The sequence below is a fragment of the Solenopsis invicta genome, chromosome 5 (assembly GCF_016802725.1).
Source record: "Solenopsis invicta isolate M01_SB chromosome 5, UNIL_Sinv_3.0, whole genome shotgun sequence".
Taxonomy (NCBI): domain Eukaryota; kingdom Metazoa; phylum Arthropoda; class Insecta; order Hymenoptera; family Formicidae; genus Solenopsis; species Solenopsis invicta.
The window spans coordinates 24,309,225-24,331,778 of record NC_052668.1 but is presented as its reverse complement, the minus strand read 5'-3'; the positions used below and the strand labels follow the sequence as shown (position 1 = coordinate 24,331,778).

The 22,554-nt window shown below is 42.2% G+C and overlaps 1 protein-coding gene across 8 annotated transcripts in view; it reads right to left on the bottom strand.

Moving 5' to 3' along the window:
- LOC105195245 (AF4/FMR2 family member lilli) overlaps window positions 1-22,554 on the bottom strand; it is a 268,074-nt gene that overhangs the window by 59,687 nt on the left and 185,833 nt on the right. For all 8 annotated transcript variants that reach the window (XM_026131040.2, XM_026131042.2, XM_026131041.2 and 5 more), the window contains 2 exons: window positions 19,605-19,700; window positions 14,974-15,007 (listed from right to left, as the gene is read on the bottom strand). In XM_026131040.2, the coding sequence (XP_025986825.1) occupies window positions 14,974-15,007; window positions 19,605-19,700 (130 nt within the window). The remainder of the gene's footprint in view (window positions 1-14,973; window positions 15,008-19,604; window positions 19,701-22,554) is intronic.

Here is a 22,554-nt window from a genome sequence, read left to right as displayed (position 1 = left end):
AATTAATAATACGTATTAACGATAATTAATGTCAATCGAAAAATACGGCGGCGCGTCCCCGCCTCCACCACCGGCGCGACGTCGCAATCAAACCGATCGATGTCGCCGACTTTCAGACTTGCCTTTCGCCAGCTACGAGAGATCGGTAGTCTCTCGCACATTGCCGAAGGCGGAAGCGCGTATCTGTCGGCAACTTGTTGTGCGGCGAATAATATCGAGCGGGAGTGAAGTATAGATTTATCAATCATCCGGCGACAGTTGTGGCGCGTATGTATTCATGAGCTGGCATAATCTTGCAGAATGGAACGCACATACGCGTACGTCGGTGCGGTATACTATACGTACGTATAACGTATGCGCGAATGCGTGGTCGCACTCAACAGGTATCGATTTCTGACGGAACAGCAAAGGTGCGCAAAACGGCTACGCAATACTACAGGCAGACACCGAGGCGGGCGAGAGGGCGGGTAGGCGGGCGTGCGTGCGTACGCGCTGCAGCATTGATTCAACGGAGCTTGCACTTTTTTGCGCGAGACGACCTTGCGTCGCAGCGGCGCTCTGTATAATTTGCCTGTCGCGCGTGCAAGCTCACGGAGACGTCGATTAAGGCCTCCTTCCAATTTGTATTCATTAGAGATTCGTATTAATATTAACATTGATATTGAATTCGAAATTAATTTTATCCCAACGTCGGTATGTATAATACATTTTAAAATGTCTCGGCGACACGCGGAAGGACACGCTCGCCAAGATGAATAAAGATGAACGCAATTGTGAGATAAAAGGCTCGCGGATATTTAACACGCGGGCATTTTGCATTTCGTGCGGAAAGTATTTTTTTTTTTCCGATTCGACTCTCCGTTCCCCGGGTATTTAATACCCGCCCGAGCCTCGCGAATCCGCCGGCGTGTACCGTTAAAACGCCGTAACCCTCGTATGAATATTTTATGAGCTCGCTGCCTGCCTTAACACCTCCTCCACGGAGGGAGCCCAGAGCCGACGTTCGTCGCGACAGAGATAAAAGACCGACAGGCGGCGCGCATCCAGCCATTGTCGTAAAAGGATTCCGCGGGAGGAAGGGGGGATGCGCGAGGTGCAGCATCTAGTCGATGCAGGTGGACGTTTAACGATCTGGCGGTCCTTCGAGAGGCAGCCGTAACCCGGCTGCCTCTCGGAGCGGTGCGCTTTATGATCCCGCGGACGATCAAAGACAGACTCGGGAATCACCCGTCTCGCATTCTTCAGACTAAACTTTATAAACTCGCGCGGGCGTGTTTTTGCGGTTTCGATATCATTGCCGACGTGACGAAATTTTCCGCGAAGCCTGGCAATCTCCCGGGGACTGCCTACCACCGATCGTCGACGGCGACCGCAATTAAGGATGTATATAGGGTCGTATATCAAAACATTGAGAGTAATATAAAAACTTCATAAAATATTCTAGTATTGCGTTTGAGTATCTGTGTAAAATTCGAGCACAATTCACTTGTTGATTTTAAAAGTCATTTAATGTTTCGTTTATCTCTTGATTCTTATGCATAATCGCAAATTTGATGGGGAAGTAGCAGTACCAATGAAATCAAAATTTTTACATATACTAATAAAACTCTAATAAATATTCGTGCAAAAATTCATTTAGATCGACTTACTCGTTTAAAAGTTATTCATTAAAACTGCAACAAAATATAGTAATTTTCACTAAAAAAACCATTATTACCAAATCAAATTTTTCATTGTTTTCTTCCTTGCAGCCAGTTCCAAGATCAAAAGTTGAGCATTCGTTATAACATTTTTTGTCTTTGATTAGGAAAAAAAAAGAATAATCTAGAGAAGCCTACGGATTTTAAATTTCAATAACTTTTGGTTAAAACATCCTTAAAATGAAATAAGTGAAATGAAAACGAATTAAAAATAGCGATTGTCGCGGAACGTAACCTTGTAATTATCGCGTCTAAATACGCATTATTACTCCGCAGTCGGAGAGTTCAAAATATATTCAAACGCAATGATCTTTTTTTAGACGCGGCACGGTAATAAACGTAGATGACTTTTTCACCGCTTTCGCGATCTCGGTAAACATCGATGCGCGTTTATTTATAGCACACGCGATATTTTCCACGCCGTCTTCCGGTCGTATTTATAATCCGCGGTTAGCGGCCAGCGACGCTAATTAATGATGGAATTGTGATATTAAGCTGCTCGGCGAAGGCAACGCGAAGGGAACCACGACGAGGATCGTCGGGACGCGGCGGACGTTATTATGGGATGCGGGTTATGCAAGACGAGCGCTAACAGTGTGGCCGAGAGAGGTGTTGCCCAACCATTTCCACGTGTACCGCATTTCTCGCGCTAATGATTACGTGCCGACGATTTTTCGAGGAGCGTATCACGGGCGCGGAGAGATACGAGAGGAGGGTGAGGAAACTCTCTGGAACTAGCCCTAATAGCATACCGTTCGAATTAACAGCAGCCACGATCTGGCGTTGCACAAAAAGAAATGTAGCAAGATTATACGGGATAAATAATCCCGCCAGGCAGACATATTTTCCATAAATAAAACAGTAATTGACGAGCTTCCAAGATTTCAGCAGATGTATCTCGTACATAAACGCCACCGCACGTATCTGCGTTATCGTCGCCGATGCGTCGTTATTTTCGATGAGATTATACACATCGTTCCAGGCGTGAGCAAGCAAAACCAGCGAACCGCCGGCGTTCAAGCGGCGTTAAATATAACTTCCGCGCGAAGTGACGCACCGTGTGTTCGCAATTCATTAGGAGCCCAACGACGCCCGACCTCTGGCATCCGCGCAGAATGAATGAAAATTTAATTCGTCTAGTTATAATACCCGCTTGTGCGTGTGTGTGTGGCTCGCGACACAATATCCCTCGCACAGGGTAAATAAATGGCGGCGAACGTCGCCAACCTTTTGGCCGGTTCGCGCGTCGGCGCACGGTTACGTAATCGAGTTATAAGTACACCCGGTTTGCCGGATTAATTGCCAAGGACATTTGATAAAGTACCGCTCGAAGCATGCGTTGAATCCCAGCCCGTGCGATGGATTTCCATGGTTCCGTCGAACCCGTTTGCAAGCTGGCTCGTTGAGGCTTGTGCGGAAGAAACGATTTCACTGCAGCGTCCCGAAATTCAGTTGGACACGGATCAGAAAATAATTTTATGATCAACTATCAAAATAATTACGTGAGACATTCCAGCATGATGAGTCTGCTGCGAGAGATTTTGACATTCTGGCAACTAACTTAAACGTCCAATGTAAATTTTTTAATGGTTCAATATAATTATACTTGAGCAAAATTGTTAACGTTCTTTCCGTGTGCCTAAGAAAACGAGCTTGAGCTGTTGAAGTCTCAGAAAAAAAATCGGAAGATGCGTGCGGAAACGAAATGCGGAAATAAACGCGATATTTTCCGCTTAAAAACCCAAAGAAAAGTTTCTTCAACTAAAAACAAATTTGTTTGAATCGAAGAAATTTGTATTGTTATACGGTTAAAGAAAAGGTTCTCCGATTCAAAGACATTTCTTGGCTGTTTCTTTTATTAGAATTAAAGAAATAGTTTGCAATGCAAATCTTTTTTTTTTTTCAAATAAAAGAAATATACTTGTAAAAATCAGACCAACTGAATTATTTCTTACATTTCTGTCAGCGCTTTCTTGAATTAAAAAATCATTTGTTTAATTTAAGCAGATAATTACTTTAAGAAAAGCTAATACTTGGCTGTCATTTCTTCGAATCAAATTAATTTTTATTTTCCTCAAAGGTATTTTCACTTTGACATAAAAAAACCGAGTTAAAAAAACAATTGCATCAATTTAAACATAATTTCTTTCTGGACGCAGACGGATACGCACATGCGTGAATATCTGCGGAATAATCGGCGATGGGTAGAAAAGCGCTGTCGCTGCGCCCGCATTGAAAGCGGAACAGATGCACGATGCGTCGCGCGCATTTTAAGACTTAATAACAAACCGCAGGATGCAGTTTATCGGCACGCTTACGCCAATAGATTCTAATAGATTGGCGCGCTCCGTAAAACCTTCTAGCGACGCTCGCAATTTTACGCCACTACGCGCGTAATCATCGCACGCTTGCGCCTCGCAGGCCGATGAGAAATTTGAATAAAAGTATCGGTCTTACGCGGAGCGATGCAAGGGAAATAACCGCGGATGCGACGTGGCGTGCTTTAATTTGCAAGAATTGAACGATCTCCTTATCGCTTATCAGTGTGTAATACCGTTAAAGAGAGTTTCCACGTGTAATATTAAATAGCCTTCACATGGTTAGATTGCGATCGCTCGACGCGGCGCGACACGCCGACCGAGTCTCCGTGTCACCGAGATCGTCTAAAAACACGCGAGCGAAATGTCAAATAAAATATTACACGCAAGCGACGCATGGCACGTGAGATCTATGAGCAGGAACTTCCTTGACTGTTCTACGTAATAAAAAAAAAGGTACTTTACATACATATAACAAATAAATCATCTGCGTGTTTTTAAATTAATGCAATTGAACGCGATAAACTTTAGAGAAAAAATACATCGCATATGTAAAAACAAAATGAAATGCTATATATGTAATTTATTTATTCCTTTTCAGGATTGATAAATTAAGAGATAAATTGAAGTCCAATCCAATTACATAAATTAAATCCAATTGAAGAAGTTAAATTAAATTTTATAAAGAGTTCATGAGAAATGCAAATCATCAATTAAGTTCGGTGAATGTGTCATTGACTGCGTCGTCGTCGTCGTCGTCGTTCCGCGTCAGTATAAAAGTAATTTGACATATCGGATCGGAACAACCCATCGAAACGTTATATCGCTCCGATGAGAAAATCCGTTTAAATTTTATCAATTTGTGAGTAACGTTCCGCTTGGGGATGATCAAATTATATCGCAATGTTCTCTGGTCGTATAGAACGCGGCTTATCGTCGCGACATTTAATATGCCTTCTTTAATCAGCAATCTGCTACATAAATAATAATTGTGGTCTCGACGGACTGACCTATATTCCGTAACGTTTATTCATCTTCCCGCCTCATTGTGGCAGTCTCGACAAAAAGGCTGCGTGAGGCTGAAGTTATAGATTGCAATAATCTAGACATCGCAAACAGGTCAAACGTCGAATGCAGGATGCACGTACCCGTTTGTCGATTTTAATCATACACTGAAAAAGTGTTTGATATTTGTGATTATAATTGCATAGTCAAAGAATGAAAATTCATTTTTATAGTTATTATTATTGTTATAACGTTAGTAATAAAAATTTTATGTTTATAATGCTACCAGCCATGATAACATACTATAAATTATATTTTCTAATATTAATATTAATATAAATGAAACAGGGCTGGGACTTAATTGCCCATTTAGGACCGATTTCGTTGTCAATGCCTATTGTCCTTTTCTGGTCCCCCTTTCCAACGAGTCATCGGAGATGCTTATAAAACAAAGCGTATAACGTTTCATCTCATAAGCATTCCTGTATGATGAAACTGTAATTCCTCTCAACAATATTAAATAGTTAATTAAAGTTTATTTAAGTAATTTTAAATTAACTGAAAATTATTTTATTACATTAATAGTAAAAAAAATGTTTATTAATATTAATAATAATAATAACTACATATATTATTACTATTATTGATTAAAATATTTTATTCAACTTCTAACTTGAATTCAACTACGCCGCATTCATAATAAAATAGCATAATAATAAATTTATTTCTGCAATATACCCACAGAGAGAAAATGGATAAGTATAAGATACAATTTCGAGATACAGAGGAATGCTACCGAGATGAAGCGTCTCGCTTTGTTTATAAGCATCCGGCGACTCATTGCTAATGTAAGCAAGAGGAGGACAGTAAGCGTCGACAACAAAATTAATCTGAAATATAAAGTAAAATATAAAGATATAAACGATGAAAATAAAATAATCATTTCCATGTATTAAATGCAATCACAATCATACTGAATGTAACTATTTTTTAACATTTGCTATTTACATAATAATGATAACTATAATTTGCTTTGTTAAAGCAATTATATAGTTGGTACCACTAATGATTATAAGTTATAGTTATGATAACTGCAATCATTTCTTTTCTCCCAGTGTATAGTCAACAATTAAGAATTCATTTACGTTTATGAAATTTTTAATATCTCAAACAATTTTAGGTTTTATATATATATATATATATATATATGATTAAAATTAATGTGGCAAGAGAGATAATATATTATGTTGAGATTAGGTTAGAAGTAGTAGTGAATGATCATGTTAGTTTGATCTGATAAGAACATTAATTCAACTCTATCATATCTATATATTATCATTAGATTGATGATACATGCATACGTATATATATAAGTTAAAATATATGTATATAGTATATAAGATTTTAATGAAGACTAATGATTTTCAGTTACACCCATAATTCAACTTCGCAAGAACATGACACATCTTCTTCATTCAGTTGTCTCTTTAATTGCCGTCTCAAACGCGACGCGCCATCCACAAAGCTCGTTTCATCTTGAATTCTATCGCGAACTACGTCGAAATCTAATTTCGACAAGCAGCGATTTCGACAACGCGAACGATACCATTTCCCGTCGCAGATCCGGTCCGACAAAGAATATACGCGCGGCGCGGCACTCGTGCCGTATATTTTCCACCGTATTTCCCCTCCCCCGTAGGCCAATCAACGTTTTTCCACCCGGAAATTCGAATCGCGACGCGCTCTGTGAGCTATCCAAAATATTGATTTAAAACGCATACACACGACGACGCCGGGTCTCGGTCTCTTTCTGCCGCCGCCGCAAAATTTCCATCGCAGCGGGAAAGGAAAACAACGCGACGTTAAGACCAGTTGAAACGGAACGATAACGAGCACTACGCGAGATCGCAGATACCGTTTAGCAGAGAGAGAGAGAGAGAGAGAGAGAGAGAGAGAGAGAGAGGCGCCTAACACGAAACTGTGCGGTAGATTCTCCCCTCGCGTGGGGTCAGACCGTCTAACGATATTTCAAAGTCGCCACGGTTGATGGATGATATTAGCTTGTCACGTAATGAATTAAAGCCACTCGTGAACGCCCGGGCTGCGCGGCGAGGCCAAAAAAAAGTGAAAAGTGAAGATTGCGCAAGAAGGGAAATGTGAATCCTATCGGAACTTCTTACCGTCCGGTCTTCTATCATTCTACATTCGAGCGAGCACGCCCGACGCGATTACGAAGATGGAAAACGCGCCGTAATAAAAAAAAGTATGCGCCGTAATAAAAGTTACGACACATCCTATCTCATTACAAATAAAATCTGTTGGACACTTTCCATCTTCTCTTTCTCTCTCTCTCGGGCACGGGCGTTCCAATTCATGTTGGTTGGTCCGCGAGCGTCTCGGGCGCTCGCGAGAGCGAGCGAGCGCGAGGGCGAGAGACCGTAGTCAGGGCGATTGAATATTAAGCGGGTGCAGTCTCTAGGCTGCTCCTCGGCGAAGTTAACCCAAGGGACTTCCTCCGAACTAGAAAACGAGGCTGAGTGGAGTGGGGTAAAACGGCGGGGCTGTCGGTTAGCGGAGGATAAGCCGGAGCAGCTCGGTGGAAGAGGAAACGCTCGAGAGAAGTTCGAGATCGCGGCCGAGGCGATTGCAGCGGCGCGGCGGGGAGGAGACGGGGGTCGGAGAGATGGTTGGATGGGACGCCGACGGCGATTTCAATAATTAATGTCACGGGAATTGCACCGCGGTGGTGGTGACGGTGGTGGTGGTGGTGGAGTTACTGCCGCAAGCCTGAAATTCCTCGTGTCGCGGTAGTCGTCGCGAAGCGAAGCGAAGCGACGCGACGCGACGCGACGCGACGCGACGCGACGCAACGCGACGCGACGCATCTCTCTCTCTCTCTCGTCCGTCGGATAATTATTACGATTATCCGGCGGACGAGTCTATAAAGAGCGAACCCGACTGGCACCGCTTCCTCGAAGCGAAATAAAGCTCGATAGCGACTAAATTGCGAGAACCCTTTGCCGCCTGAATTAATCAACAAATACGTCAATAAGCACTTTGCCCTCATTTTAATATTATTAATGCAAGCTGTGGCGATATAATTTACATTAATCGCGGTAGATGTTTTATAAAAATAATTAAAAACATAATTCGCTTGGAATTGCTTCAAGTAATTTGAAATGTTAATCGGAAAATTATATCGCAGAGCATTATATCGAACTTATCAATTGCATTACGAGCGATTACAAAAAATTAATAATAACTAGAAAGCAAAAAACAGATTACGAACATCGAAACAAATAGCATTCTTATCTTATCATCCGATACCCAGATAATGATATCCTCGCTTCGAATAATCTGTAATCCCGTTAGAATTCAAGATAGAATTATGTATAGCCGCGATACGTGTGCTATTCTGTTATATATGCATGTCTCTCCCTCTCTCTCTTCATTCTTCGATTCTCTTTCTCTTTTCAGCACTCAAGCAATTTCAATTTGTTCTTATTTCATTACAACTACATTGTATTATTTTCATCATTACATCTCATTTCTTCATTCGCGTACATAATTTTTCTTTTCTCTCAAGTTTATTTATGTTCTAACTTTTGTTTCGTTGTAATTCTTTTCCGTTTTATTTTATACTACTCGTTATCGTTGTTATAGTCTCTGTACTGTTCTTGTTCTACATTTGTTCTTAGAGGACTTACTCTATAACTGTAATAAACGCTTAATCAATCAATTTCTCTCTCCCTCGCGCAAAGCACAAGCGCCCGCTAATCATCCAAACGTTTTTCAGAGATTACACAGCATGTAATATAAATAGAATTGCAATTTAATAGATCGTCCAAAGTGGGCTTTACATTATCCACACCCGAGTGATAATTTCGTATCACAACTGAATAATAACCTCGTAACCATCCATTCCAGCGAGAAGCGGCGATAAATTTGAGACGTAGCGCGCCAACGAGAGAGAGAGGACGAAAATAGCAGAAATTTTATACATACATCTTCCCATATATTCGCGTGTCTCTCGATATATCTATCCAAAACATTTTCCCCATCCGTTTAACCGATCCCTGACCACGAAAGCGCTGCTCCCCGACGCGACGGGGCAGGGCGGGGAGATTGAGGAATAACTGCCGCTCGAAAATAGACAGACGCCGTCCTCTCTCCGATGACGGTGCCTGATGAAATTCAGAAGAGCCGGATTCCGCGTGTACGATTCGGTTTTGCCGGTTACCGTCGTGTCGTCCCGCGCGTCGGTTCGCGAGACGGGCGAGAGCGCGACGCGGCGCGGCGCGATAGACGGCGGCGGTTCAACCGGGAGATGCCAGTGCAAGCTGGTTGGTCTCCATGGAAACCAACCAACCTCCTCATCTCGTCGCCCTTGCTCATCCTACTCGACGTATCGCGGACGGCGGGAGCGGGAGAGTGAGGTAGAACGGGAGAGCGGAGGGTGGTGGTGGCGGCGCGGTAGACCAGGAAGTGAGAAAGACAGAGGCGAGGAAGAAGACAAAATCGCAAAGGGCGAAAGAGAGTTTCGCGGATGACGAGGGAAATGCGCGAAGAGGCAACGAGAGCTGCGAAAAAAGGAAAAGAGAAAGAGAGAGAGATAAAAGTATGTGACAGAAAAAAAGAAAATTGGGAGAAAAGGAAAGACGACAGAGAAACGAGCGAGAAAAGATGATCTCTGTGAAGAACCGTAACATGGGTCCATAAAGATCAAGGATGTGGTCGGTTACGTCAAAAGTTCCTCGGGCGCGTGAGTTCCTGGGAACCGGAAACCGAACCTCTTCACTAGGTCGCTTGCGGCAGCGGAACATTGATCGACGTGCGTTCTTGAACTCCACGATGACTTTGCGAAGCACGTAATAATTCATCGCAAACCCGTTCCGCCCGTTTCGCGCGTTATTCGTCGAGAAAGCGCGATCGTTCGCAGACGTTCGTCGCAAAATGACTCGCGCGTATATATTCGTCGATATCGCTTCCAAGGCGTTTCCACTTCAAATCGTTTCAAACTATTCCACTAAAAATCAATGTGAAACTCTTTTTACGCTGTTCTTCCCATCATGAGAGTTTAGGAACCTGAAACAAGAGCGATATCCGACAACGAAGAATTTCAATTTTAAAATCACAAATTTTTGGAAAAGAGAAAAACTTCGCACACGTCTTGGTAATTTTATTTTTCTACTCTTAACTCTATTTTATATCACGACATAGCCAGAATTGTGTAATACGCCACATGTCTATTCTTTTGCATAAAGCACAATATAAAATATTTATTATAATTTATTACAATTAATAGGTATATATATATTTTTTTTTTATTTTAAACAAACTGTAAGACACGTTCAATTTTGATTTCTCCGGATTCAGGAATGTGTGGAAGAGTTCGAGTTCCTAAATATTTCAGACACCTCGGTACGAAACTTTACTAGTCACATTAGTGCCCGACTGCAGAATATCACGAACTCCCAGCAGAAAAGAAAACTTTCACGATTGCCGTCGATTGTCGAGTCGCTTGATCGTCGGGGTGAATAAGGGATGAACGATTGTGCCGAATCGTTCATTCCTCATTCATCCCCGGCGTCTACGGCCCAAGGTTCATCAAAGGTCTTCGGTCACGCGATCGCGCCTTCGCTCATTAACGCCGACGTGATGACCGGCGCCACCCTCCGTAGTAGAGGTGAATATGGGTTTATAACTCGATCGCGTGGGCACGCGTGCGCAGGTAGACGACTGCATCGTGCATCCGTCGTGGGCGTGGGCGTGGGTATAGCACGCGTGTCGGGATTCCGATGTTAAACGCGTTTCCCTCAGCTCTCTCTTAATCAGCTCGACACAACCTCGACTCCTTCGTCTCTCGCACACGCTAATCAACCGGCGATACGCTTCGCGGAATTAAGTCCTCCGCCTAACGGCTCCTTGTTAGTTAGTTATTTAAGGGAGTATCAGGATTTTTCCACGAAGTGCTTGAATATAACTGCGGCCCTTTGGGAATTCTCACCTCCCCCTCCGCCGAGTTTCCGCGGTGAACTAGTTCCGAGACCCGAAAGCGCGAAACTAATTGATAATAAAACGAACTCTGGCTGAAGTGAAGGTAAACTCCAAACGCGAATTCTAAATTTAGACTACTCTCGATAATAGATCGCGAGGATTCCAGATATGTTAAAATCAAATTTAAATCAACCCCCGTGTTTCGATAAGTTCTACAATAAATAAAATGCATATAACGAAGAAAAACCGAAAAGAATCGAAGATCAAATTGACCGAAAAACCTGTCAATCGATAATTGTGGTTTAGTCGTAATGTAATAAAATCGGATTTTGATATAACGTCGCGTAATCTGCGATGCGTTAATAGTGTTCATCGAGCGAATTCGCAGATCACGATATTACAACGGTATTACGTGCCGACGATGTTACACGTGCGCGCCTGCGTGGCTCAATAATGTCGCGCGCGGTCCTCATTAATTTGCTCAATGGAGCGTCGAGGTACAGACCCGATCGAAACTCACATCGTCGCCTCTACAACGAGTTCAAACGCGAAGATCCAACCAAAGTTCGTATGGTGTCGGATTTGTAGACGTAAAGTCGCAAGCGGTGTTCTCCTCGTCTCCGTGAAACTTATACAAAACTACCCATTTTCTACGTGGAAAATTTCCCCGTTTCTCGTTATACCACGTCGACGTTCGGCATAACGAGGACTGGGTGAAATGATTACGAGTCTACTTCCGATTTTTCCTCCGGGTATATCTTGCGCCAAATCGAATTTTCGTAGAATGCGACCTTTTCCGATTTCCTCTTTCTCTCTCACTCCCTCTTAGAGAGAAATTCGCACGAATGGATTCCTCGGCGGATCCTGTTGCAGTTCACGGAAGATATACCGGACCTCGTTAACGGGAAACTGTCGACCTTCGTGATTCTAGAGAGAAATAAATTGATAAGTCGTAACCGCGCCGCGCCGCGCCGTATATACGATGCCGTTCCGCGAAATTCCGATGAGGAAAGAAGAAACGTGGGTGTACGTTTAGATATATTCTTGTCCCTTTCCAGAAGATCTGCGTCACCCAACAATTTCCAGCTCTCATCCACTACATCATGATTACGGAGAAACGTCACTCGTTTAATGCAATTGCGCGCAAAACGCTTGTAAAATGCAGGCCGCACATGCAAAATACGAGATAATTAAAACGTCGTTATTTATGAAAAATTCTACCGGTTCTCCAACTTTTTTAAAAGCAACTTGCCATTCATACTATTCAGTGATGGTAATTTTTATCAATCGATTTTATAAAATGCGCGACCATTAATCTCTGTCGTTACCATAATTATACGATCACTAGTATATCTTGTTTACATTTCCTGTATTTTTCAAATACAAAAATAATTTTTTATTATTACTATTTCTACTATATTTTTATTATATTATCATTTATACATTACACTTTTCAATTTATACAGCGAATAAAAAGCATACGTATAAAGGATATTTTTAAAAACTATATTTTTATTCTTAATTGACAATTTATTAACAATAAGTACATATTACATACAATGTATCCTGTTCGTTAATAAATTGCCAATTAATGTTTACTTCCTAAAATAAATTTCAAAAAATATTCCATGTACAAAATACCTTTTATACTTTTTTTATGTACATTTCCTACTTATAAAGAAAAACGTACAGCAATAAAAATTTAATAAAAAAGATTCGTTCGACGTCGACCTATCCTTTTTCTTTCAAGAATCGCCTCGCCGCTCCTTTATTCAAAGCAGCTTTGTTCAATGAGTTACGCGATTTTCGCACAATGCAATCGTGTAAAGGGCGCGAAATAGGCTTATCGCGGAGAGGACTAGTTCAAATTTACCCAACGAGAAGCAAATTCGTCCCGACTCCCGATTGTTGACGAGGAGCGGTTGTAACCCCGATAATAGTCGTTGTAAAGTGGCCACTGGCATTCGAGCATTCATCGGGCGGGGAAACGACGGGAAGGGAGAAATGGTTAATTCATGAAACAGTAACCCTTTCCGCCGTCGCTTAGAAATGTCGGAATATCAACGAATTCACAGATTTTTCTCACGACTTACGTGCTCATTTGACCAAAGTGAACGTAGATCCTCCTGAAGATTTCTGTCCCCCCTCCCCCCCCGTCCAGAAAATTAATCACGAAAATCGATTTCGCACGCTAATTAACAGGTTTGATCGAGCCTGTTTCGCTATTTATTATCTACTGTAATGAATACAGCTCTCTCTTACCGGGACCTGTAATTAATTCCTGCATAAACATACCGCTCGTTTAACGAAACATCAGGTTGGTAAATCATGGCATTAACATTAATATTAATGCGGCTATTAACGCAAAGTGTTAAATTACTTTTAATAGTAAAACGTACCTCCTGGGTCTCCGCGTAACGTCGAGAAGAAGGTTGAATTTAACATATATAAAAATATTACGCTATGAAAAGCTTCCGGTGCGCTCTGCGGTACTCTCGCGAGGAGATGTCAAATATTTAAATGCCTCCAACGCGAATATTACGCTTTCAAGCCGTCGTGGTTGCACTTTTAACGCACACAACGGACGCGAGGAGGGCGTGTATTTCCGTGAAATTCCGTTATTCCTTATTACAATCGTTTGCGCGAAAAATTATTTCTTGTAACGCGACAACGAATTCTAACGTTTGAGTATCCCATGTTCGCCAAATGCCAATTTTCGTTTCAATAATAATGAGACGGTAAAAATTGCAGGTTGAATTAATTTTCACTTAGCCACTCGTAATAAAATCATAAATTATTCCGAAGTGTTTGAGGTTTAAGTTTAAAGGCTATGGAGGATTCACAGCGATATAAACGCCACAAGAAACTGATAGCGAGATTAAACCAGAGCACGAGTCGTTCCGCGTGAAAATGGCCTGCGTAACCGCGGTAAATAATGAGTCGCACGAGGATCGCACGAGCGAATAAATAACGCGTATTTCGCGCGCTTAAACGGCTAAATGAACGAATGCCAGGGGTCGTATCGCTGATTCATGAAATCGCAACCGCAAAATCGACGATCGGCGGGATTTTGCGCGGAATCCACAGGTTTTACACGCTACCCGCCGCAGCGAATGCTCCCTCCCACCTCCGTTTTTCTCTCTTCTTTTTCCCTTGTTTTTATGAAAACTTGTTAAACAAATATATATATATATATATATATATATATACATATACATACATACATAACACACGCGCGCGCGCGCGCACAAAACTGTCGCATCGACCCGTGAATTCCACATATCGATACTACACGCGCGAATTACGGATCCGTCGATTAATATCCATTCGACCGCGCGCACGACTTTAAAATGTCGTTTCGTGCAATGCAATGCACGCAGCAGCGTCGCGTTTTAATCGCCGGCGAATGTAGCGGACAGTTTCCGGAAATTATGTCCATCGGTGATCCTATATTCTGTATTCCGACACAACGTGTGTTTTATCGCGAAAAATTGCGGTAAACGCCGGTACACGCCTGGCTCGAAAGTTGACAGCGGCGCGTTCAGCGGCCGACATTAATAAAACTTCAACCTCGTGAAAATGCAGCGAGCGTGCGGCAACGACGCGCGAGGGCTCCCCGTCGCGCGTCCAATTTTGACACAAAAAAAAGCATGATATAATAATCATTAAATAATCCCGTACATAACAAGTGATCCCGTATATGAAAATAAGCGTGCGCGAGAAACTGCATACCAATTACGCGGATATAAATGATTCGTGGCACGCTTGCGTAACGCACGAAAGAGATTACTTCTTTTTTTCTTCTCTCGCTATAAATACTCGAAGGAATTACAATCAAAAGAAAACTTGCCGCACGCGTAACGCTCTCTCACACACACATTCGCAGCTTATCCAACGTGGCATGCAGAGTTTTGTAGAAAGTATAAGAGATAAAGAAAGCTTTAAGTACTCACGAGGCTTTGCGGGCTCTGGTGGGACTTCCGTCAACTGTAACAGCAACAACAACAACAAAATAGAATTAAAAACTCGTGTTTACTCAGGACAATTAGCTTCTGCTATCACAATCTGCCGGAAGGGACTGATCACACGAGCTTGGTCGGTCCCTTTTTGCAGAATCTAATTTACCGTTAGGAACTAGCGCGTCAAGTACCAGCACGAGAGACGTCGTCGTCGTCGTGCGCACAAACACCTGCCGAGAATTATATTCGCTTCTACAAAATGGCATACGGCAAATAACTCGGGCATAGTTTACACATAGTTTGTCAAATAACGTCGGTAAGGATTTAACGTTGCAAAGGGGGAGCGAAAGGAGGAAAGTTCGTGAAAACAACAGCGGGAAATTAAACGGATCTGGGAAAATTTGTAAAGGGAACCGCGAGAGTGTACTTTGTCTCCTCGCTTCTCTCGTTTCCGCATAGAGTAATTTACAACGCGTCCCTGCGTCTCCCTTGATACCCGGGCCAGACCCTTCTCCCCCGGCATAATAGAAATTTATCGCGCGGTTTGGCGGCCCTTTACGCGCATTCTTGTAATCGCGAATGAAATAACATCTCAGTCCCGGCGGTACTCCCGCGAAACCTCACGCGGAGCAACCAACTAGCGGCCGCGCAGCGCACGGACCGCAGTGTCCGCAGAAAAAAGTCGGATTAACGGCGATGCTCTTGTAAAAGAAATTATTGTCGCTGCCGTTCGATTTGAGGTAGGCAGTTGTCATCAATCTAAACTGCACGAAATATTTAATTCAGTCAGTTTAATTAACAATTATTCCTACTTTACAAGGAGAGAACAATTTTACTGAAAATAATTATGTTTAACCGTCAAAAAGTTTAAATTAGTTGCTAAAACGTCGAAACGTTTTGCAGCAGCATCGTCACGCGAATGACTTAAATAATAATTTTAATAGTTCATAAACATGAAAATTATTTTCTGATCTGCATCTAGCTAAATTTTTAGGTGCTACGATAAAATTGTTCATTCCGTGTACGCGACGGAGGATTAGACCATGAATTTCCATACTTCTCGCCCAAAATTATAATACAAAGCGCACGCACCTGCTTAAGTTAGCCGCTAAACGGTAATTATACCGTCTACAAAAAGCCGCGCATTGTACCGCGTAACGATTCCTTTCATCTGCGAGAGCGCGAAGTACCGACCACCACGTACGCGGATTCCGCCGGGCGCTACGCAATTTTCGCGAACGCGAACGCGCCCGCTCTATTTCATTCCCGGTTAAGTCCACGAGTAATTCTCGCGACGTTTGAGCGGAGAAAACGCCGGTAGCGATTTTGCATTCGGCCGTTATTACAATTTACTCGCGCACGCAAAAAGAATCCCCGGGCGGGAAGGTGTACGTGCCGCATATACGGCGGCGGTCCGAATTAATCCACTTTTACGAGGCCGATCTTTTTCGCCGGGTCTCTCCTCTTTCCTTCTTCCTCTTTTATCGCGTGCACTTTTTCCCCGGCTCTACGCCGAACGTTCCGCAGTCCCGTCGCCGGGACGGGAGAAGAGGGGCGAACGAATTTATAATACGCAATGCAGTCTCCTGCGGCGTGCAGGGTAGCAAATATCATGCAGCGAAGTCCTACCAGACATTGTAAATCGGTTGCAGCGCGTGATAAACGGCAAGCGAAGCCGGTGAAAGTTTCGTAAAAAAAACTTTCAGAGAGCTGATCGATTGATAAATAACGCGTATAATTCAGAAGCTAACTCAATTGAAAACTATCTAACTTTTACACAACCATTAAACCTTTCGGCAGTAAATCGAATCCCTTTATCTTTCCACTTGTCTTTCCTCTCTTTCGTTTCCTTTTTCTTCCCTTTTACTGTGTTGTCCGATATTCATTTAATATGCAATTGCCTTTGGTATTTTTAAAAATGCACTTTTTGTATCTTTAGTTTTATGAATAAGTCACTTTCTTACCTGTTTTCACAAACTATTTAACGATTCCCTATTTTTATTATTGTAATTTTCATTATTATTGTAAATGTTGAGAAGACGTAAATCGTAGCATCAAATAAACTTTAATTTAACTCGTGATGATGCATTTAAGGATGTATAAAACATTCCTCAAAACATTAAGTAAATTATGAAATATAACATTATCTTATATTGCGTTTGATAGTAGAAAAAATTTGACGGTGATCTAAAGAAAAAGTTATTTCAATGTAAGAAGTAGACATGTACATTAATAAAAGTATAATTAATTATAAAATAATAAAAACATCTGGATTTTTTCATTTAAGTACAATACTTTAAAAATTCAAAATGATTTACGTAAAACTTCGCTGCGATGCAGAGATTAGTTCTGTAAAAGCACAATCTATTTACTAAACAATCACAATAAAATTTTGTATAAATCAAATTGAATACTTCAAGTACTTTATACAAAAAAAATGAGCTTTTTCTTAACGGTGTAAAAAATAATTTAATTTTTATTAACAAATAAAGTAAATAAACTATAAAAATGTTAAATAAAAATCTAATTTTATTCACACAACTTTTGTATGTACAGAGTTTATTTGAAGTGTTAATTTAAACACACTTCCAAATTTTATTTACTTTGCAGAAACTGCATGTCCGATGCAGCCTTAATCAAATACAAATTTTCCACATTTGACAATAAGATAAAACATTATTTTATCAAGAGAATTCCGCCATTCTTTCATTCATTAAAAATAAATTCACTTATTTTCTTTGCAAGTCTTTTAGATATAAAATTACACATTTCCATCTCGAGAAGGTAAAAGAATCCACTTTATTTATCAATGTCATCGCGATAAGGCTTTTATCAAGAACGACAAAAACGTGAGGCTAAAAGGAGTGGACGGACGTATTAGTTTCGTCCGCAGTTTTATTTACAAAATAACACCGTTTTTCGCGGAGCGTGGTCAAGCGACGAGGTTTTTGCGTCGGATGAGTGTCACCGCAAAAGAGACACGCCACGCGCTTCAAGAAGAGCGTACCCCGAATTAAACCGGCGCTCTTACGGTCCGCTCTCCGTCTTTCTGTCTTTCTCTCTCTCTCTCTCTCTCTCTCTCTTTCTCTCTCTCTCTCTCTCCTTCACTCGACGTCGGACGACCCTGTCTAACCTTCGTCCCCACACCCTGCGCCGTGTCGGCGCGCGTTATGGCCGCGCTCGTTGCAGCTTTTGAGAGCAGCGAACGCTTGATACGTTGCCAAGTAGCACGGGACCTAGCTAGAATTAATGCGATCCGAGACATTTCCCACCCGGCCCCGACATTATTGCTCCAGAATTACTCGCCCGCAGGTATCAAATGTTCCGCCCCGTCAAAATTGTGTTTCAACAACGGTAACCGAATGCGAATTCCGATCAATTAAACGCTCAATTAGACGATCAGCTAAACGTCTCCGCAACCGTCAACGCCAATAATTTCAACCGCCGGAGAATAACGAACGCGCCATTAGAAATGCAAATAATGCGCTAATTGCGAAATAACAATACATACCAACAAGTAATTAAACGTAACACGAAAATCATTCCGGCAATGACCATTCGCAGCGTCAATAATGCACGTGCAGTATGTGTGTGTGTGTGTGTGTGTGTGTGTGTGCAGCGTATGGATTCTGCTACGTGCACCGCGCGTACGATTGTCGCGAATCTCTGCATTATCGTTGCGAGATTGGGATTCGAGTCATCGTGACTCGTAAAATGCTAATTCTCGCAAATAAGACATTACACGATATGCCTCTCTCGCCTCGTCTCATCCACGACAAAACCCACTCGCCTTCACGTACGCGTGTATGCACCGGTGCGCACCGGAATACACTGCACGCACACATACACCGCACACTGGCACGCAGAGCGAGAGACGCTTGACATCGTGCCAAGTGGCACGAACGATCCGAAATGTTGCCGCGATCGATATCACGCTTGTGAGTTATCACGCTCACGAAAGAGAGAGAGAGAGAGAGAGAGACAGAAAGACAGGCGTGAAGTCAATCTCACGCGTCCGTTCCGCGCCCGTCCCTCTCGCTTTTCCCAAAAATATGCACGCATTTCGACAACGAAGTTCACGTTCACGCTATTTTGATTGAAACGTTATACCCGTGACACATACAACGCGTGGCTCTTCGCTTCGCATGAATTTCGATAACACGATCGATAAACTTCAACACTTTCCCTGCCGCGTGCGAAAAGCGCGAACCTTTCACTTCGATACCGAATAAAAAGTTATTTATATTTATATCTTTTAAGAGCATCAGCTCTCTTCACCGTGCTAAGAGCATTTCGCATTCTTTCGTTTTTCATCGCGTGTGCGCCATCCGTCTTGTTACGTACTTTGAATAAAAAAAAAAAAAAATCACGAGTGAGAAACGCAATAATAGATCGGGTGCAGAAAAAAAAATCTCTTTCGCGCCAAGTTGGAAGTCCTCTCTGTCTCTCTTTCTCTCTGAAATGGTACGCAGCTGTTAACGGAGGGATTAAAGCGTTCGCTTTGGCAAATGTCAAAGCTTTTTCAAGCAGCGCAGTGATTACTCTCGATTCCCCGTTTGCCATTTTGATCGGCGAGACGTAAGAGCCAGTTACGACGGTGAGTGGGTAGATCGATCGATTCTTACCTTCGCCAAATGAGGGATGAAGGTGAACTTGGACTCGTGCTCCTTCCGCGGGGTCTGCGCGATCGCCGTCAGTGGCTTGAGTGGCACGGTCACCTCCTGAAACGACAGAAAAGAGAAAAAATGGTTAGAGAGAAAAAAATGCCCGAACAATTTCGATGGGATCCATCTCGCGAGTTGACGGATCGCGGCGCGGCGAGGCGCACTGATCCTAGAATGCGCGAGAGATTTCGTGTTCGAGTTGTTTTCAACGCACTCCCGAGTCATTTTCTATCTCTGCGTCTAGCTTCTAGATAAGCTTCAAACTCGCTTTTATCTCTCAACTACGATCTAAAACCAAAGTCATCCTCTCGCTGTTTGTTTCTTCATATTTTCGTATTAACGTTTATTGGAAGGCGATGCGTATCAGAGATAAGCTACTCAACAAGAGAAGACAATAATACGACGGAGATTACGTTGACACACATGATGGTAATCAATATATAAATATTGAAGAAAAGATCGCAACGTAATTGGGGCAAGATTCGCGAGAAGGGACGACGTCGGAATCCATTTCTTCGCGCGCCTTCTCGAGGCACGAGAGAGAGAAAGAGGCAGACGTGGTCGCGTTTCGACAACAACACGTTTGCGTAATAGCGAGCGGTGCAACTGGGGCACGATTACGTCAATGTCCGACGAACCGAGCCGCGCCGGACGAATTCCACGCGAGTATGAGCGTCCGCATGCAAACGCGCCTATTGACGCACGCACACGCACACGCACGTCCTGAGCAGGTGGCAACTTTTAGAAATTCAAAGTTATAAATGCAAACGGCAAATTTCCATTCTCCGTTTAATTTCGATTGACCTTTTGAAATAGAATTTTAGTTATTCGGCTCGAGTATGCCAATTTGAAACGAATAATAAGTATACGAATAAACAGCGTTTCGGATCCATTTAAAAGAAAAACGTTTCAAAATGGAATAAAATAGCTATGAAAGTTAAAAGGTTACAAAAAAATATTGATATAATAAATATCACTTGAAAATATCAGTTAATTATTAATCAGCTAAATGGTTAAATATAAATTTCCAATCCTATACCGCTCCCAACTACAAAAATAAATTATTAAAAAATTTAAGAGTGTTTTTGCAACCAAAATTATTCCTTTTCATAGCTTTAGAAATTCGGAAAACAAGATAGGAGTATGAAATGTGTTAGAAAACATTTCAGTGACAATTTAAAGATCAATAATTTTCCAATCCTACACTTCCCAATTGTAAAAATTAATTACAAAAAGAATTTAAGAGTATTTTTGAAATCAAAATGATTCCTCTCTATAGCTCCAGAAACTTAGGAAATAAGATAGAAGTATATGTTGGAAAAGATTCGGCATTTCAGTGACAATTTTATGTAACGCACATACATGCATACACATGCGCGCGGATACGCGATAGCGGGAGCGACCAACCCGACGTCGGCACGAAGTCGCAAACTGTCGAACAATGCCGCCACGTTCCCGAAGCATCGAACGAAACGCATTTCCACGGGCGGGCGTCGTCGCGGCGCGCAGACCGATTCATTGACCCGCCGAGGAGACACCCGTCGACGGGAAACAAAGAGCCGACGAGACAAAAGCCCTCGCGGCGAAGTGCTTACGTTCTTACGTGCGATCGGCGGCGCACTCGACGTTCGCGGAAAATAAAGTCCTAAAAGTCGGAGAATCGACGGGAAAAAAAATAATAATAATCGAGATGAACGAATCTTGAAGTGCATGATGTACTGGGCTGGAACAGAAGTTTATAGTGGCACGCACGTAGTTGAATAAATCTATGTAAAAATCTTTCGAAAAATGTATTTAAATGTCACTTAAAAAACGCGACGAACTTTTGTTCCAATCCAATTTATTTCCGAATCGATAGTTGGCTTACCCTGTGGCGAACGTACGAAATGTTGTAAATTTCAAGTCGAATTCCACGATGAAGATATCGGTAGCATCGAAAATCACTTGTTACGACCTTAAAAATTTCGATATTCGTTTCCTTGATGACTGATGAATTTTTAATTACGCGATTCTGAATTAAGAAAGATTTATCTCAAAAACGCCCGCGAGAAACCTCGTACTTTCTTCAGGCTTTACAGTTCGTAAATGAAGTATGTCTGTTTACTACTTAAAAATTACCCTATCCGGCATGCATTGTCCCGAAATTTCAATACGAAAATAATAAACGAGTTACATTTATAACCGAAAAAAATCAATACATTCGTCTCGACGAATTGCTACTTCGATAACGTTTACGAGTCATGAAACATCACCGTGGAATTTTTCTAAGGAATAATCGCGTTTGAGATGTATCGTATTGCACACTCGCGCCTTATCGCTCTCGCGTCTCGAAGGATAATGCGTTGTCACGCAGCTCGCTCCATCAACCTGCCCATCCGCCGCAAGCCGAGTCATGCCGCACGAAAACATCAAGGTAACCGCGCAATGTAAACAATAGATTGCGCCGAGCGTCTATCAGCCGCTACGAAATATTTCGTAGCTTATTGTTAGTATCAATAAACACGTACCGAGTACGCGGAATACCGAGTACTCGGTATTCCGCGAGAATCTAATCTTTCAAGAATGCATTACGCGTCACGATAAGTCACGTTCCGTGTCGCAGATTTATGGGCGGAATTATTAATTCACGATAAATTTGGCAGTCGATAGATTGATGAGAATACGATTTACTCTTGAATCGACGAACGTGATACAATTTGATGCAGCGTGCAGCGATATGCGTTCGCTTCTCAGGTCTCTCCTCCCTTTTTCATAACGTTGTGGCGCATCGATTTTGATTATGTTATTATTACGGACAAAAACGACAGATCCTTTAACTCTTCTTCGTCCAATGCTCAAACGATGATTCAAACTCGGACTTCTTACCGTACAATTTACCGCCGCGGTCAATTTAACGCTCGGCTGCTTGCGG